At 39.6% G+C, this 19972-nt stretch overlaps 1 protein-coding gene across 2 annotated transcripts; it reads right to left on the reverse strand.

Moving 5' to 3' along the window:
* Positions 1-5486: 5486 nt before the first annotated feature.
* Positions 5487-15876, reverse strand: melk (maternal embryonic leucine zipper kinase). Of its 2 annotated transcripts, XM_068322113.1 has the most exons (18): positions 15792-15876; positions 15487-15594; positions 15318-15403; positions 14791-14907; positions 13609-13752; positions 13398-13466; positions 13049-13141; positions 12713-12811; positions 10924-10992; positions 10577-10675; positions 10252-10338; positions 9950-10081; positions 9641-9802; positions 8383-8674; positions 6851-6947; positions 6497-6653; positions 6302-6405; positions 5487-6218 (listed from the first exon to the last, which is right to left on the reverse strand). In XM_068322113.1, exons 2-18 carry the CDS (start codon positions 15563-15565, stop codon positions 6041-6043), a joined length of 2064 nt encoding a protein of 687 aa, XP_068178214.1. In that variant the 5' UTR covers positions 15566-15594; positions 15792-15876; the 3' UTR covers positions 5487-6040. The 2 variants fall into 2 exon arrangements, with proteins under 2 accessions (XP_068178214.1, XP_068178215.1); XM_068322114.1 differs by lacking the exon at positions 15792-15876 and having other exon boundaries at positions 15487-15598.
* Positions 15877-19972: the final 4096 nt, after the last annotated feature.

A 19972-nucleotide genomic window follows, 5' to 3' on the forward strand; every position in this document is an offset into this window, starting at 1 on the left:
ACCTTGAACCTCAAAACCTCTAAAACATCATTAACAGAGGTTTGGTGAGGTTTTTACACAAAACTATTGTCAGGTCATAATGTCACACTTTCACACTTGTTATCAGGATTGCATTGTCTAGATGCTCTGAAGATTTGGTATTATAGGTGATGAAAATGATGAGTCTCATCCAAATGCTAAAGAGTTTCTTTCCAGGTGAGATGCCAAGGGACATGCCAGATGGTGGAATCGGATGTCCTGATGTAAGGAGTGTGAGATCTGAAACAGTATTGCTCTGTAGTGTCAAACTCTTTTTCATATGTAATTCCCTGTCATTGATGTCTTTTGTTACTTTTAAACATTTCGTATGTGAATTTCCCAGTTTCTATCTAACTAAAGTAGTCTTTTTAAAATTCCAGAAGTCTGTGAAGGAAGTCGGTCTTTTGCTGCTCTGACTGTTGCCTCATCAAATGAACAGAATCTCTCTTCCAGACAAAAAAAGTGGTTTGACCTTGTCACAGAAGACAGTTGGACCTCACAGAAGGAGCTTTTACATTCCTCCACTGCAATGATAATAATGCAGCTCAAACGGAGAGCTTATACGTTCTGTTTTACACACCTGAAATAATTTCTTATGAAGTTTTTTTCTCTACTTCATGTCACTCACTCACATGGATACCACATGGAACAAATGTCAAGACATGACTTCTGTGTGTGCGTGCGTGCATGCGTGTGTGTGTGTGTGCCTGTGTGTGTGTGTGTGTCAGTGTGTGTTGTGTCAGCACGTTCATGTCGGACCATTGACAGGCATGGAAGCAGCTTGTTGAACTAATAGCCTAACTAATGTGTCTGCATTCCCTTCTTCCCTCCTTACCTCCCTCACGCACCCCCCTCTGAAAAACCGACATGTATGAGCTGAGTGGAGAAAGGAGGGAGTGAAGAAAAAGAGAAGGGAGGAAAAAAGTGGGGAGGGCAGAGCATTTACAAGCGGCAGACCCTCTTGCCCTCCGATCTGGCTCTATCTCCACTTCACTCCCTGAGGGTTTGTCTCTGAGGATAGTGCTATGATGAATCGGCCTGTCTAAGCTAACCTAGCAGAGACCAATTAGAGAGAGACATATAGAGAGAGGACAAAGAGAGAGAGAAGAAAAGGAAAGATAGAAAGAGAAAAACAATAAGAGAAACTGAAGCAAAGGAAGAGACAGGAAGAGACCGAGGGCAGATAGGTTAAAAAGAGGTAGGAGGAATGGGGTAAAGCGTTTGGAGAGCGTGTGTGTGTGTTTGTGTGTGTGTGTGTGAGCTGTCAGTGTTCAGGGAGGAGAAGCAGTGGGTACTGGCCTCTTAAGTCTTGTCTGCAGCTGAAGGGGAGGCTTTGACAGCAGAGACAAACAAATAGGACTGACCCTCACCAAACGCCTTCTCCTACAGTTCTTTCTACAGAATATTCTGTTATCCATGAATACATTAGCCATATACCTCATTTGTCCCTCAAGTTGAACCAGCACGTTAAGTTCTGGGGACATTTTTTTATTTCAAAAAATGTACCATTGTCTTTCTGTCAACATGCCGAGTCATTTTTTTTTGTCAGTCATCCTGCAAATAAAATAAAATTTAAAAAAAAGAAGAATCAGAGAATCAAAATAGAGCATCCACAGTGGGGTCACATCCAACACAACATAGATATGATCATAAACTCCTATCATTTATTTAACTTACAATTAGCTGAATTTGAGATACGAATAGATCGTGTTTTTGGTTTGGATATTCCAAACTGGATTAATGACCAAAAGCAAATATTACATTGTAATCAAATACCACTATAAAAGTGGTCTCCCCACATTCGGATTTATTGAAGTTCTTGTATTTTTTTGGCTTCTCTGACTTCTGTGTACCGTCAAATCAGTGTTACTGCAGTTATCATGCCATTGTAACTTCCAAGTTGCAGTTGCATTTAGGAAAGATGCATTTTTCTGAAATTAAACTAAGCTTAATGATACCTAAAATCAGGCCTGAAATCTGGGAAAATTAATGTCTTTTGTTCAATTACTTCTATAGAAATGTATTGGATACAGCACAGAGCTCTGATAACAGGTGTGAAATAAATTTTGTAAGCCAATACAAGTTTTCAAGGGATGTCTGAAGAAGAAGAATCTATTGCAGCTTAATGCAGGAGAAATAAAAATGAAGGACTTTAAAAAATGAAACTGTGCTGATCATCAAACGTGAACTAAAGGAGGAGAAAAGTGAGAGTAGGGCATCTAAAAGAGAAGACCCTGTTGCCGTCTGATCTGACTGTGTCTCCACTTCAGCCCACAGTGGGTTTGTCTTAGAGGACAATGTACGATGAATAAGGCCTGTCTACTGGACTCTGTAAGTCATGTATAAGATACAAGGGCTCATTTTAACAAAAACATATTTTTACTTCATGTTGTGGACTTTCTTCTCAGATGAAATGCATTTTAAAATTGAGCCAGCTATGCCAAGTGTGGTGCATCCTAAACAGAAAACTACTGGGTGGTCATATTATTTGTTATACAGCAGAAAACAGATCAACTAAATTAAAGCTATAAGAGACTAAACATGATAAATGTAGTGGAGGAAACATCTGTATCAACATCAATATTCACAATTAATAAAAAAAAGAAGAAGTGTTACTGTCTTTATTCTCAATCCCATCTTAGAATGTTGTGTCTCCAGATGATCTCTGTCGTCCTCTTCCTATCTGCGAGACATTACAAACATCCCACTTCCTCATTTATCACTAACAATTAAACAGCACAGACAGAGGCCACTTCATAGGCAGAGAAGAGAGTGCGCTGAGGGCGTGAGGAGACAAACGCAAGAGGAATGAGGCAGACTCAACAGTGAGAAAGAGAGAGGAAGGCTGACAGCACAATTAAGGTTTTTAATTCTCTGCTTGAGTGGGCTGGTCCAGTCTTTATGCTAATTAGGATGCCATGGCCATGCAATAAATCTCTATGATCCAGCCTCATTTCCCGTCTGTCTTTCTATCGGTCTCTTTCACAAACACACTCACACACAAGAAGCAAAAGTTCACCCATTACTTTTCATGGATGTACCCTTAGGCTGGAGTGCTAATGATTTTAATCAAATTGTTTTTCATGCATTTTCTAATACTTCCCTGTGATGTGAGAACCACAGCGTATCAGCGCACACTGCTAACTTGTTCATAAAAGCATCCACTGCCTTGGATCAATGAATACACCGCACATAGTTTCTCCCCTTGTTAACTCCTTTTATTGGTGTTTTTCGGGGATGCGACTTGCACGTCCTGCACTGTTGGGCTGCACTGTTAAAACACACATTTAAAGTACAATGAATGCAGAAGATCTCTTATTCCTTATATGCTCATCTCCACTTGACAGACATGTCTAATGATGACATCTACAGATGGGAGGAAAACAGCACAACAACATGGTGGATAATTGGTGGAGGTCACATTTAAAGATGAAGAGAGAGAAAATGAGATGATAGATGAGTGGAAACTGCAGGCTGTTTACTAAAGCAGCAACGAGCAGATATATTTTCATCCTCATTTAGGTCACCAGGACGTGCACTAATCAGTGCTTTTTTTTCCCTGTTGCCTCCTGAAAAGTGTCCCAAAGCCAATTTAAATAGAATCAGTGTAAATATCCTCTGCAGTTGTTCATTAAATAAATGAAGGTAATACAACTGGCAAGGATTTTTTACTCAAGGAAATACACATCATGAAATTTTTGCATCATTTAAGCCTTGCTGCCTGATTGTTTATTAGTCAGTTGGGTTGCATGTTCGGTGTCTCTGCTGATACATTTTCTCACTTATGGTGACACTGTCAGCCATTTTGATGGCATCGCAGTCAAAACAGCCACAACCCCAACCAACAGAATCAGGTGTAACAGGTGCAGGACCACATGCAGAAATACCACAAACAGAGACAAACAAATGCTGGCAATACACCACGGCCAGGAGCAGGAGCAGGGACTGATGCAGGGAGCTGATGACTAAAGGCGTGATGGACGCGATGAGTCTAAGCAGCGTGGAGGCAAGCCAGGAGTAAAGACACAAAGGGCACAGAACGAGAGACACTGCTGCCTCACCTGGGAACGCTGCCTAAAAACAGAATGTGGAAATGTGATGAAATAGAGCTAGTGACTATTAATATGGTGGCTTCTGAACATCAAGTGGTTTACACCAACACATAATCACTTTTTAATTTCATAGTGGCAACTCCTCAACATGCGGCTGCCGAGTATCCCTTACCATTCATTCGTGGTCACCTTTCAAGTACAAATCTAGAATTCTATGTATTTTAGGATGCATGTTGTTGTTTTCCTCTGTGTTTAGCTCTGGAGAGGGTTATAAAATCTTTGATAAGAAAACAGACACCGTCTGTGTTAATAATTATAAAACCCAAAACAGTCAAGTGGTGAGTTAGAAAACCTAATAATAGAAATACCAAAATACTCCATAGTTACACAGACAGAAGACCAAAAGGGAATTGATGTGTAATGCACCTGCCTCACAGAAAGTAACTTGAGAACATGCTGGTATAATACCATTGGACTCACAGAGTACAGGAAGAGCGGTTGTCAGTAGATGCCTCATTTCTCCTCTTTACCTCGAAAAGAACAAAATCTTTGAAGACTGAGCAGCTCAAACCATTCTAGCGTTCACATGTGATTTTACACACAGGTGGAAGCAGTTTGAGATTTACATCGCTTTTTAGTTTTTAGTCCATTTGTTACCCAAACACACACATACACACACACACACACAGCTCTGATCCATCAACATCAACCCCAGCAGGTATCACACCACCACCACTGGAGTAACATGTAGGTTATGAAGCTGAGAAGGATGTTTGTTTTCCTCACCCACCTTCACCTCTGTCTTAAATTATCTTCCCCACCAAGAATCTTCAGACTCAATTAAGGTTAAAACTCCCTAATCATCACATAAAACCATTACCCTTCTCCTCCCTGTTGAGATACCAAGGAGAACCTGCTACAAACAAATGCCGATTAGTGGCAGCACTGCTGTGATAAAGAGCCATTGTGTCCTGGGAGAGGGAGGGTGAAGGATTCCTCGAAGTCTTTTGTTTCAGCCCGTTCAGATGTTGCAGGCAGTGATCATTACTTACTCATTCAATCTGTAATAACAATAATGTACCAACAATCCCGACCATAATTAACCATCATTTTGAATGGTTTTTAATTCCAAGCTCAGTATCTTTAATACAAAGAATTAATGCTGGAAAAATGAAGATTCAAGTTGATTATTTACTGCAAATTACATTGTGAAGTATTTAAAGGTTTAAGAAATCATTCATTGGTGTGAGGTGTGAAGCCTTACAAATAAAATCATATGACAGTTTAAACAGCTACACAAAAAGCACAGAATTAATCGAAAAAAGGTTTAATAAAAAAAGTCATCTCCAAAAACAGAGTATGTCATTTACCAGAATCCATTTATTATCCTGTTTTTACACGTAAAATCTCAGTCACATTACAAGTTTAAAACGAGACAAAAAGTACAAAGAAATAAAAGACAATTCAGACCACTGTATCATATAAAAATAACACGGACAAATTAGCAATGCTTTCCTTTTTTATCTGTTGAACGAATTGCAACACTTACAGGAAAGAATAACATTACATAAACATAATAAGTAGCCAGAAGGTATGCTTTAAAGAGCATTGTTAGATTTAATAATACACATTCACCTCGAGAGGGCTGACAGTAATCCTACTCAGCTTATGAAGAGGTAAAGCACAATCATTTATACATAAAAAGAGACATGCTGTACAGGATGCTAACATGCAGAGTTCATGAATGTAATGTGAAATGCACTCTGGGGAGAGAAGGCTGGCCTATAGATGATTTTAAATACTCACTGTGAATAATGAAGGCGTGATCATTAATGCACTACAACGCCATCCTATGAGTCTGTGCATCAAACAGCTTTTATTCTTGGATACAGAATCATGTTGCTGACATGAAAGGGCCAGAGCACATTCACTTTGTAACAGGAGGTGATGCTTTCAGGAATGTGCTTCATTTAGATGCTGAATGTCGAGAGGATATCTTCCACCAGGTGTTTGTAGACCCAGGCGTCTCCCTTCAGCCTCTGGCGGTGGACCCCGACAACCTCCGGCCTCTGTAAAAGGCACACCTCCAGTTCAAAGGCCATGGTTACCTTCCCAAAGTCACTCCGGGTCTGACACTTCAAGGTATACCTGAATGAAGTCAAAGAAGATGATTAGGATTGGGTCAAAGACCAAATTGTCTGTTAAAAAAAGCAGGAAACAGGCATTTTTACCCTTTCTGTGTGAAATCAACATTTTTCTCCGATAGAATGGAGAGAATCTGGTTCAGGACCTGGTCTGGGTTGGTGTGACTGGTCAAAGTAACGTTGTACTGTGCCTACCAGAAAGACAAACAAAAACATCACAGAAATGGCTTAATGTGTACGTTTGTGGGACACAGTACTGTAATATGCGTTACCTACTCATACCTTGATCTTACGCGGGCCGTCACGCAGGGCTCGTCTCTTGCTGGGAGTGAGCATGGTGATCATCTTATCCAGGCCTCTCTCCAGGGAACCAAACACCTTTCCGCCTCTCTTTTTCTTCCCACTGTCTCCCGGAACAGCCATGTCCAGAGACCGAGACCTAGACAGCAAACAAGTGTTGTTGGGTTGTTTGATCGACTACAATGCTTAACTAACATGAATTTCTAAACTTGCACTATTCTGACAGAAATCTGGCCCTGCTCAATCTTTTATTCAAACTTTGGCGTCCCTCCTAGCCTATCACTGGTGATTACCCCACATAGCCGCTAAACTGCTCCATCCTGCAGAAACATTCACCTTCGCTCTGGACTGAAGGCTAAAATCTCAGCATTTGGAAGCTCCTTGTTCTCTGCTGCCCTCTTTTTACTGTGATCTTTAGATGCACTGGTTCCACCTGAAACACACACAGGGATAGGAGAGAATAGAAAACACTTTAATCATCATCACCTTTAAATGCTAATGAGCTCCGTCTGTCCACACCTACCTTACGTGCTACACGCCCCTCTCACTGAGAGGGTGTGGCTAACAGTAGCATGGGCTAATGTTGACAGGCAATGCAGCTGGCAAGCTGCCATTAAAAATTAAACGCAACCAGTCTCTTCTGTTCTCCTTTGGTTGGTACAGAAGAGAAGCAGTTATGTTGATTTGTACAATCAACAACTGAGCAACTTGTGTGTCTAGCTCTGAGCAAAGACATTGTAACACACTGGTGCCTTGTTAGACACACTAAACTATATATATTTCTCCTCAAAAAACTCTCTCTAACACACGCTCAATGCTGTAGCGATATAGAAAAGAATAAAAATATGACAATGTCAATGTGTTCGGAAAATATTTTAAGGACAGCTTGCAAAAGGGTTGATAGAACAGAAGCAAAGTTGGCCGACTGAAAAGAAAAAAAGTTAACTGTTAAGTGAGAAAGTGATTGGTACCGCTCTTCTTATTCGTGTCCTGGTGGGCTATGAGACTGAGCACAAAACCTTGGCCATATACAAATATATATATATATATATATATATATATATATATATATATATATATATATATATATACACACAACACACACACAAAGAGAGCTCAGCTTCAGTGGCAAAAGAACACATGTCACTACAGCCCACGTGGGACACGGAATGGAGGAAAGAGACAGCTACACCTGTCACAGCACACGCCTGGGGATAACACACATACACACGCACACGCACACACAGAGTACTGTAACTCTGAGAACAAGAGGCTGTAGTTTAAGCGCCGGCTGGGTCAGCAGCAGAACCTCAGCCGGTTCATGGAGGGAACTAATGAGGCCGGACGACTAGAGAGAATTCACTTTGACAAACAATTAAGACATTAATGATTTTTCATTTACATTAGTGTCCTTCAATCACAGACAAGTGAACAGAATTAGCTACCTGATAATAACCTCACCTTTGAGTTGACAATGATAGTAAGTCTGTACATGAGTTATTGTGCATGTCCATTTTTCAATGGTGCAATGACAAACTAAATCATATAAATACGAGTGGCTGTGGGATAAAAACAGACTAAATAAATGAGTGTATTACCAGAAGACAATTTACATGCAAATGTGTAGCATGTGGATGTGGCACTTGTGATTATGAGAGCTGCATGACACTGAGCGTGGGACAGTTAATGAAACACAAGCAGTGTGGAGAGGGGCAGTTGGTTAATGCAAATAATCTAATAGAGATTTCTGTGCTTCAAACTCGTGTTTGGAAAAAAATCTATTACAGTATACAAATAAACTGCATAATGCAAGAAATGTATGCACACCATTAGTGGCTATAGCTGGGTGAACGGAAGAATCTGCTTACCTTTAGGTGTGACTGCACTGGCTTTGGTGCTATTGTTGTTGGTATTTTTAATGGGTGTGGTCAGCACATTCTTGTTGGGCCGTGGATTCTTCTTACAAGACGCAGGAGTTCGAGGGGGAGGCAACACGAATATGTCCACATCTTTGTCCTGAACAGCGATATTCTCCTTGTTTTCACATGCTCTCTCCTGTTCTCTATTCCTCCTCTCCTGCCAGTGCTGTGTTGTCATTCGCCCTCTCTCTGGGGTCGGGGTGTGAGCACGTCTTTTCTCCACTGATGGAGATGGTAGCCTCTGTGGCAACACAAAGACAGATTGGCACAGTTATAGCCCATGACCACCACTGCAAACAGGCCTAAGGGCAAGGATTTTAAACCAACTTACAGAAAACACACACACACACACACACACACACTGTAAATAGTCATATACACTGTTCGTAAAAATAAAGGGAACACCAAAATGACACATCCTAGATCTGAATGAAATATTCTTATCAAACACTTTGTTCTTTACATAGCTGAATTTGCTTAAAACAAAATCACACAAAGTTACCAATGGAAATCAAATTTATTAACCCATGGAGGTCCATGTGGCTGTGTGGCCTCCCTACAACACCTGAGCATGCTCCTGATCAGGTGATGTTCTCCTGAGGGATCTCCTCCCAGACCTGGACTAACGCAACTCCTGGACAGTCTGTGGTGTAATGTGGCGTTGGTGGAGACATGATATGTCTTGCATGAAGAAGAGCCCAGGGCCAACCGCACCAGCATGTGGGGTCTCAGGATCTCATCTCGGTACCTAATGGCAGTCAGGCTACCTCTGGAGGGCACATGGAGGGCTGTGCGGCTCTCCCAAAGAAATGCCACCTCCCACCATTACTGACCCACTGCCAAACCGGTCATGCTGGCAGATGTTGCAGGCAGCAGAACGTTCTCCAGACGTCATGCTACCACTAGAATGAAAGCACTGCCAGCATTCAAATGTGAAATAAAAACATCAGCCAAAAAGCATCGGAAATGAGTTGTGGTCTGTGGTCATTACGTGCAGAACCACTCTTTTATTTGGGGGGGGGTCTTGCTAATTGCCTATAATTTCCACCTGTTGTCTATTCCATTTGCACAGCATGTGAAAATGACAGTCAGTCCGAGTTATATTGTGTTTATTTTTAAAGCCTTATAATGATATATATAATGAAATGAAATGCATTTACACACACACACACAGACACACAGTGTGCATGCTCCAGCTTTGACATACCATGTCTTTGTTTGATGATCCATCCGGCTGACCTCTGATGTCCTGGAGTGTGTGTTGTGTGGCTGTAACCCATGGACAATCATCAATGTAGTCTGAGCAGAAATCCACAGAACCTAAAATCACAGCGTCCTCATCTTCGCTGAAGTGGAGGGGATCCCTCGCCTGAGGAGGGAGGAACATCAGCAAACGAACAAAGACAAACAAAACAATCAAGAAACATGGAAATTTCAAAGAGTTCATTTGTAAGGTGCAGTTGTAAAGACTAAAAAAGGAACAAAGCCTTTTGGGAGTTGTGGTCTCATATCTCACCTGTATCCCTTGGTGCATAGGAGAACATGAGTCCTCACAGAGAGCTGCTTTAGGGCGTAGGCGAACAGGCTTGCCCCTCATCTTCTTTGACAGCAGCAGCAGGTAGGTGGCGGTGGTCTGATCATACCGCCACTGTTGCACGATGTAAAAACTCATTTATACAATGTACAAAGTGTAGGAAATGATTTAACATACCTAATTGTCATATCACCATTCACAACAACAAAAATAAACCAAAGAGCTGCAAAGACCTGCATAGTTCACTTCAACGTCAACACTCAAATGCAAGTAGAGACACACACCTCCTTCACCAGTGCTGTGGTGCTTTCTCTTGATCGCTTCATGCAGACAGCCATCTCAGTGATACAGTCCACATCTATGTGTCCAAGCTTGAAAAGAATCGACACGTTTAGACAAAGTCCAAAACTGATGTTTCTTTTATGTGAAGACTAAAAAAGTAAATAAAAACAAATAAAAAAAATACCCTTTATAGAAAAGATTATGAAATTATACAGAGGAATAGTTTTATTGAAAATCAAGTCACTTCTGACCATAAGCTGTTAAAATGCATGTGTGTGTGTGTGTGTGTGTGTGTGTGTGTGTGTGTGTGTGTGTGTGTGTGTGTACCGGCTGCGTGCTCTGCCATTCCACTGGGCTGTTGTAGTCCCTCATCACCCAAGGATGGTCCAGCAACTGACCAACTGTTAGACGCCGCTTGGGCTCCACCTACAGGACACACACAGCAACTACAACATAATATACACGGAAAATCATTCCAGAAGACGTCCAGATTATTATCAATGTTGTATCATAACTGAAACTCTACTTTGAAAACTAAAATGTCCATCATCAGACAAACATGACAGATACAGCTTTAAGTCAAATTTTGAGGAGAGTGAATGCAGATAGATTATATTTGGTGGACAATTAATAGAATAAAAAAAAAAATCCAAAAAACAAAACTGGTTGTGTACCTGCATCATCTGGTTGAGGAGGAGGATGCTACCTGGAGAGAGCCACCGTGGGTTATCATATTTACCTCTCTGTGGATTTAGCAAAAACATAAAACCACATTATCAGATATGAAAAGAAAGAAAAAAAAGCTTTATTTGCCATTATGCAGTGGACAACAAAATTCCAAGGTTAGATGGAGTGTTGTTCCTGAGCCGCTGCACCTTGAGTGTCACTATGGGCCAACATAACCTTAAGTTCCTTAGACGCATGTTTTTCGTGATTATGGGGGGGGGGAACAAGAGTACCCTGAGAAAACCCATTCAGAAACTGAGAGAACATGCAAACTGTACACAGTATGGTCATGTTGGAAATACTGGGATTTGAACCCATGACCTTCTTGCTGTGAGGCAACAGCACTAACCACTAAGCCACAGTGCTGAAGAGAAAGTCAAGAATTATTTGGTTTTGCCTCAGCTGGCAACATTTTCAAACTAGGGGGACAAAAAAACTGTAAAAGGTTAAAAACTGGAGAAGTTCTAAACCCCTGATTGCATTGCGATGGTTGTGTTTTTATGGACAACTCTGCTACCGGTTTCTAAATGCGCCCATTGAGTCATTTTCTGTAGCGATGCCAAGCGGTCTTTACTTAATCGGTGAATTGGGCACCAATTGGGGGAAAAGTAAGTCGGGCTTATGAGCTCAGAACGGCACATAAAAACATGTCTTTAACTTGCTCTGGCTAACATTGAATTGGCCCAAAGCAAACTGGTGACCAAGTTAAGTATTAAAAAATAGAATGCACCACTAACATGACTAACACAGCATCATTCAAACCAGAACCACAGGTGTCACAACCTGTTAACATTGAAGAACTTTTGTCTTGTTCTCAACAACAAACGAGTAATAATCTCAAATGCTGAAATCCTTCCTCCTGAAAATGAACGTCTTTAGATCACTTACACTTGTAGTACTAACTGGTACTACTGTGTATCCTCAGTAAAGTACTAGTTTACTCAGGATACACAGGTGGCAGCGATCCAGTGACTTGATATAAATAAATGAGTCTGTATCTTCACAACACAGACACCTGTCGGTTCATCGATCACCATCGACTGGTGTTAACTGCTTGAAGGAGCGCATCCCGTACGCATCCATGCGTTAGTAACGCCACGAGAATTAAAGTATATTTGTGGAAAAATATACTTCATGTAAGTCAACACATGCTATGACAATTAATAGAAATGGCACGTAGCTTGAAAATCGAACAAAATATATTCTACAGATTGTTGGGTTTCAAGTTTTTTTTTTAGTCTCTGTTTCAGCGGTCGACATTTAGACGGTAATTAACTAACAAATTACTTGTCACAACATTGCATCAATTTATGCATTACATAACATACCATATAAAAGTCACATTTTTATTTAAATCATTTAATATAATATTCATATTTTGACATCAAAATATTAAATGAAATTAACATTTAAAATATTATTTCTGTGCAATAATAATGCAACAGAAAAACTGATACAATATTAATGTTAGATTTAAAAAAAAGGATTTTTTACTTTTATGTCTTTATACACAAAAATGGCATTATTATTATTATTATTATTATTATTATTGCACATTTCTGCCCAGTAAGTCTTAATGTTAAATCTTTAGGAAAATTTATATATTCAGAGTATGTGGTTACTATTAGTTATTAGTAATAACAATAGATTTTATCAACGATACCATACTGTCCATAGCTAAGGCTTAGAATTTTATGTCACTCAGTTTCAGACAGAGTGCAGAGGAAAATGTCTTACTGTAATCTTCCGGTAGAGGAGCATGCAGTTGTCATCATCAAAAGGCAGGTATCCACAGAGCAGAGCGAACAGCAGAACTCCCATACTCCACACATCAGCCTGGAGGTTACACACCACACAGCAGTATTTCAGCTTGAGGCATTACAGCTGGGATTTCACAGCTCAGTTGCACCGAGTCATGCACCAGCAAATATGATCAAGGTAGCATGAAAAGGCAGGAGTGTGGAACAGGCAGGTAATCATTACTTTTAGTGGAAAAACAAATGCAAGTTTTCGGGGTTTAAACAAGTACAAATCTATAAGCCCAAGGGTTTTACTTGTAAGCACCTGTCTCACCTCAGAACCAATATACGCTTTCCCTTGGATGAGTTCAGGAGCAGCATATGCAGGGCTTCCACAACAAGTCATCAGCTCATAACTCAAACCTCCCTGAGAGAAAGATAACCACGTGATAAAAGACCACAAGATGCTGATGTGTGTATTTAAAGGTGATACACTTGTCTTTAGGCATCATTTTTCACCAAGATAATGATTTAACGTTTTTGGCAAAACAGAATATAGAAGGGCAGCTCTCCACCCTGAAAGATATCAAGTTTGTGGTGGTTTGTCCATTCCTTAGACAAAGAGTTAAGGGGCCGAACCCTTTCAGCACATACACAACAGTGCAGGGATTGTGATGATGTACCTTCGGTTTGGCACACAGTCCAAAGTCTATCAGCTTCAAGTTGTGGTCTTCATCAATCAACAGGTTCTCCTGCAGGTTAGAGACACAGGCATTGCAGCACACTTTAAAATAATAAGCTTGAAGAAAAGCAGAGATATTTTGTCATAATTTCTCTTTTGCATCACATGATTAAAAGATCACACTTTCCCATGCACCCAGTTGTGGTTTTTACCGGTTTAAGGTCCCTGTGTGCGTATCCCTGGCTGTGAACGTAGGCCATAGCAGACACAATCTGTCTGAAAAACACTCTGGTCTCCTCCTCTGACAGACGGTCCTTTGCAATGATGTAATCAAACAACTCTCCACCTATACAGTACTACAGGAAAATATCCGTACAGTAATGCCATTTTTCAGAAAAAGCCTAAACACACATTAGCATGATGAATGTGAATACAGAAACTAAAAGGAGGGGAAAACATTCTGCTGCCGGAAACATTCAGGTTTCATTCTGGGTCTGGGTCAACATTCTGGGTTTTTCCCAATTAAATGTAAGTGTTAACAAATCAGGATTGAGCATCCTTGTTAATTGTGGAGTGTGAAGGAAGTCAAACACAGTGATCAGTAAGTTTTCTCTGAATCCATCAGCTGTCATCTGAAAACAATTGAAGTTTTCATCAAGTTTAAAGAAAATTGCTTTCAGACAGAGAACTATTTGTCAGTCTCACATTTGCTTTCCAGTTTGGAAAAGCAATGACCAGCACAAGGAAAAGAAGTCTTCACCTAAAAATACATGATCCAGATATCTACTGGCTTCTTTAGAGCCGAGACACATTGCCCATTATCCTACAGGGTTATGTCATCATTGTAAAGTACCCGATGGATTCCAAGATTTTAGTCTACTTAAAGACGGGCATATTAAGTATTCTACACACTTGTGTACCCACATTAAATTACCAAAGAGCTGTCAAACACATGATTTAAAAAAACAAATACAGAAGTTAGTCAGTGACGTATCTTAAACGCAACTGTCAGTAGTAATAGCTGCCTTGCCTGCAATGTGCAAATCAGCTTTTAATGTTAGTACATCTTCACAAGTCCTATTGTTTCGGTGCAAACCAATGATAACTTGTACTCTGTCAAAGTTTAATGGAAGCAAATAAACAGCTCATGCCATAGTGTTCAAATAAATCATGTCTGACCAAACATGATAAACTTTCTCCAGGACACATCTTTTCTTTTAATTTAGACTTGTGGAGATCTTCATAGATAGCAGCTCCATCACAGTTTCTATCCAAAAAAGGTTTGTAGACTTACTTATAATATGAGTGCAAAAACTGATGTCCACACTTAGTGCCCAACCCTTTATTATTTTACACTAACACATACTGTAGTGTCTATGTATGAATTGGTTTACCTCCAGCACCATGAAGATCTGAGTGGCGGTCTCTATGACGTGGTAGAGGCGACAAACATGCTGATGACTCAGGTTCTTCATGGCTTCAATCTCAACTTTCACGCGGGGCAAATCATCCTAAAGTAACAAAAACATTTACGATTGACTTCTGATGTTTATTGTTTGATTTCTGTAGTTTTGCTTTCATTTTTTCTGTAGAGTACAATTTTTAATCAGAGCAAGAAGATTATGAACCATAAATAAAATATCATTAAAAAAAATCCAAACAAAAACAGCATTTCAGAACAAAAAAATAATTCAAGACAATATTAAGACAAAAATATAATACAGTGCTGTATACCTTTGGTAAAGGGTTTTTGTCTGATATAAAGCAAGACAGTGACATGACAGTTAATTGCAATGGTCCATCAATAAACTGATTTTTTTTTTGTGATTTTGCACACATTACATGTACAGTATTTCATGTATCACTAATATCAAAATTGAGAAAAAGATCTAGACGAACCAAAGCAGTCATCTCAACTCACCCCTAGATCCTTCTTGTTCATGATTTTAATAGCGACCTTCTCTCCTGTCGGGATGTGTCGGCCCAACTTGACTTTAGCAAAGCCTCCTGGAAAAACAGAAAGAGTCTCAAACATTAAAGAGAAGTTACAGCATTTACAGAGCTCCATCACCTGTGGAAACATATCTTACCTGAACCGATTGTCTCATAAACCTCATAGTGTTTGTAGAGCTCTTCGGCTCCGCGGTACTCCGTCTTTTCCACAGGCATCCTCCCGGATTCGCGGTACGAAATGCTCTCTGCAGTTGGACCAGAGAGGCTTTATAGCATCAATGGTTGTATTGAACCCCTGTCAGATCAACTAAAGTGGAAAACGCAAAAACTACCGTCGTACTCAAAACTAAACAACGTTAAAAGTAACGTAACTTCAGCAGAACCTAACGTATATTATTACTGCAACGTGGCAGAACTTTGCTTACCAACAATAAAAACTTACCCGACTTTGGCGATAAAGTCAATCGACAGTCATACACCGTTCAGGACAGCAGTCTTTAAAATGTGTTTGTGACGGTAATTTGAATTTCGCACAGTAACATTGACTCTATTTCCGGTTTCCGGTTTGCGCTTCGTCCGCCCTCTTGTGGTCAGAAATAACACTGCTCATTAAAAAACAGGTGCAGGCAAAACTAACACCTATTTATTATGTAATAATTATAGTGGGAAACGAAATTGTTTATAATTTATTATAATTTATTAGCAAATCATGCCAGAGCAGTTCCAATAGCTCAGTGGAACAGATATGGACATCAAACTCCATATTTTGTTCAGTTTTTGTTGCCTGAAGTTGGTGATTTCAATCCCATCCAGGCCTCAAACGAAACATGCACTACAACCAATAAGGCCCATTTGACTTAAAACTGCTTGTGACCAATTCGGTGGAGTAATGAAAAGGCTGAACAATGCATATAATAATAATAATAATGATAATAATAATAATGATAATAACAATAATAATAATAATAATAATAATAATAATAATAATAATAATAATAATAATAATAATAATAATAATAATAATAATAATAATAATAATAATAGTGGACACACAGAACAGTTATACTACCTCAAATGATGCACCAGACAAATAGAGGCAAAGCATACAGTATACCACAATAGGCAACACCAAACGTGTAGGCCTTTGGTTTGTGGACAGTTTTGGAAAGAATAATATTCAGTAAAATTGCAATATCTCAACATTGAATTCTAAATTAGTCTACTTCCACATTTTTTGCTATATTCATAGAAAGTACTATTACATAAAGTGCTAAGCTTCATGAAACATAAACTTATGAGGACTGACTATTGTATACAATATATTCACAGGAATTTTCCCTGTCAATGTCCTATCATTGTATGCCATATTACTGTTTTGATATATGTATTAGAACATTCTCATTCTGAATTTTTTTCACAGCGAGTCAGAAGGTACACTTATTTTGACAGGTTTCTGTCCATTTATTAGACTTCAAAAAATATTGTATCAAACAGAAATATCCTGAGATGTTAATCCAGTGACAAAACACAGTATGTCATCAAAAAGACAAATGTGGGAATAACTTCTTGAAATGAAGTTAAGAAACCTATTCCCATATATGCTGAAGCTGATTTGGAAGCTTATGGTATCGAAAAATATCACAGGTTAAATCAGTGTTGGATTTGCTTTATATTATTTTTATAATTTCACACACTTTGTGAAAATAAAGCAGGTCTTCATGTTCACACTTGGTGCAACAAGGTTTGACATGAAACATAAAAATGATGACAAACAAAGTCAGCACTATGTGACAAATGAATGATAACACATTTCTGTAAGGTAGTGGTTAGTTGTGCAATTTACCTGTAAACATGAATGCGCATTCATGGGCAGGTATATACAAAGTGTCAGATGGAAAGCCATTATACTTCACCCTGTAGGCATGGTTTTGAAGGAGCTGGCTGACAAGGAGGTGTATTTATAGTGTCAGAAGGTGTGTGTGCCTTCACCTGCACAACCTCACAGGCCTGTAATTAGGAAAAGGTAAGAGGTGAATCCAAAGACCCCTGTCTTTGCGCCACTCATCTTTAAGGATGCAATCACTCTCACTGTAAGGTTTCACCAGAGTGACTGTTGTCTTTTGGTGTCTGTCCTACATCAGTCGCACAGGAAAGGGATACATTACCGCATCTGCCCTTCATAATTGAGAGCAGACCATCTTGAAAGCTCAAGAAAGAGGAAATTTTTCTTCTTGAGTCTTGTAGCAGAACATTCTTCATGCAAGAGAACACATTTGTGGAGTTTTTGTATCTTGGTGCACAGTGAATGGTAATTCACAGCTATGGAAGAATTTCAGTCACTTACTGATGGTGGCCTTTGTTTCTCATGGTTGTTAGGGTGGGAGTTGGTGCTTGAGAAAGTAACTGGTTGTTAAAGGACATCCAGGTGTCAGTGGGATGACAGGACCCCTCATTTGTTTTTGTGTGGCAGCTGGCCTGGTTGGGACTGAGTGACATCAAACAACACACACCTTGAGAAAGAGAGGCCAAGTAAGAGACGGGAGAGGAGAAAATGGACAGGGGAAAGGGAGCCGAGGACAACAAGAAGGAAATGGAGACACAATTGCAGAAAATCAGGGAATTAAAGGGAGAGAAAGTTATATCGGAAACGAAGTAAGATTCTATTGACTATATTGTTAGTGTTCATTTTAAACCCTTTCCCCCCCATTTTTGTCATTTAAGTTGAAGACCCACATCATGTTATATTAGAACACATAAGTATTCCTGAAATGTCTCTTCATTCCCAAATTTGCATGAGCTCATAATATTAACAACATTAAAAAGCATACTTTCAATGTGCTGTAAAATACTATAAATTAGTGGGTGTTCCCCTCTCCTTCTTTTATGAGATGCAACTTTAGAGAGATGTTTTTTACATCCATGAAAAAGTAGAAATGACTTCCATACTTCAGAGAACAAGTTCAGTTACAGTCAATGGTTTTAACAGACAGCAGGCCTTCCATGGCAAAGACCAGCTTGTGATCGTATTAGTGCTTGCCAGCTTTGTTTCACAAGGACTCAAATTCAAGATTGATCCAGACTGACTCATTCCAGAGTCTGCAGAAAAGGATAACAGCTTTATTCTTGTATTAACATGTATGCATATTCATGAAATGCCCTAGCTTGGCATGTAAAGTGTATGTACATGCGTGCATGTATCTATACATGTATCCATGGATGTACAAGCAAACCTTGGTTTTCGAACGCTTTAGACATTGAACAAATTGGAATTCGACCAAAAAATTCGGAATTTTTTTGTCTTAGAAGTCGAACAAAATTTGGAAGTCAAACGCGAAACAAATGCCTTTTTCTTGCCGCTAAGCGCGAGAAAAAAAAGTTAACTGTACTCAATAATTTTTCACTTAATTTGCGTTCCATTGCTATGGTACGAGTTATGGTACTGTAAACTTCTGTCCAAAAGACGATGGTAACTCGTACCTTAGGCTAATCGGATTAAGGTGATGTTTTGTTTTTTCTTTCTTTCTTTCTCGTGTTTGCTTCTTTCTTTTACATTTCTTCGATATGTTTCATTACTATACAATTTGATATGTAAATGACCTTATGAAATAACATATGATGTTGAAAAAAGGTAGTTTTCTAGCATTTTGGAACGGATTAAGACCATTTACAAATAGTGGTCAGAAACCGAGGTTTGCCTATATATATATATATTTTTTTTTTAAATTGTTTTAATTTTACATACTTATTATGATCCCTGAAGGGAAATTAAGACAACACACTCTAGTATCTTTGTTAATCAAACGCATGCATATATACAGTATATTGTTAGTGTGTACAGGCCCATGTAATGCACACAAACACACACAAGGTGGCCTGTAAGCATGCAGGGGGAGGTAGAGTGACGGGCAGCCCCTTAGTGGAGCGCCCCAAATGAACAGCTTGTGAGGGGGATGGCGCCTTGCCCCAAAGGGGCCTCGGCGGTGCTCCGGAGGTGAGCTGACACCTCCAACTGTCAGCTCACACACCGGGTGTTTTTGGGCCAGAGCGGGAATCGAACCGCCGATCTTAGAACACTGACCCACTCTATCACCCACTCACCACCGAGCAACAGAATTCTCAGTATCCCCTGATGGACTTTGTAGCCTCTCAGACTGCTTGTGTCATAGCTCAGTAACTCAGCAGCAGGGTATTCACTACAGGGGACTTGAGTCAGCGATCTGGCTTTATGTCACTGAGGTGGAGAAGGACTAAATAAAATACTTCATGTTTATTACATTAAGATGTAAGTTTATGCTACAATAATGGTTTGTATTGCACAACCCAAAGGGCAGAATATTCACCCAGACAGATGGATACTGGAGGATCACAGTCTGCTCTCACTTATATTGCTACCCTGTGATAGTCTATTTATATTCATAACAGCTTATCCACACATAAATGACTTGCATATCTTTATCTGTTTTAAAAATGAACAAATATACCTACACTGACACATTTATGAAAAAAACAGAAGTTAATGTAGATGAAGTTCTCGGATACTTTCAAGCCTGAGTTATGGGTAATTATGGTCTCAGTTATTTGGCACTGCAAGGGAATTGAGGTCAGAAACATCTTGTTTTTTGT

Source organism: Antennarius striatus, chromosome 8 (genome assembly GCF_040054535.1).
Source record: "Antennarius striatus isolate MH-2024 chromosome 8, ASM4005453v1, whole genome shotgun sequence".
NCBI classification, from domain to species: domain Eukaryota; kingdom Metazoa; phylum Chordata; class Actinopteri; order Lophiiformes; family Antennariidae; genus Antennarius; species Antennarius striatus.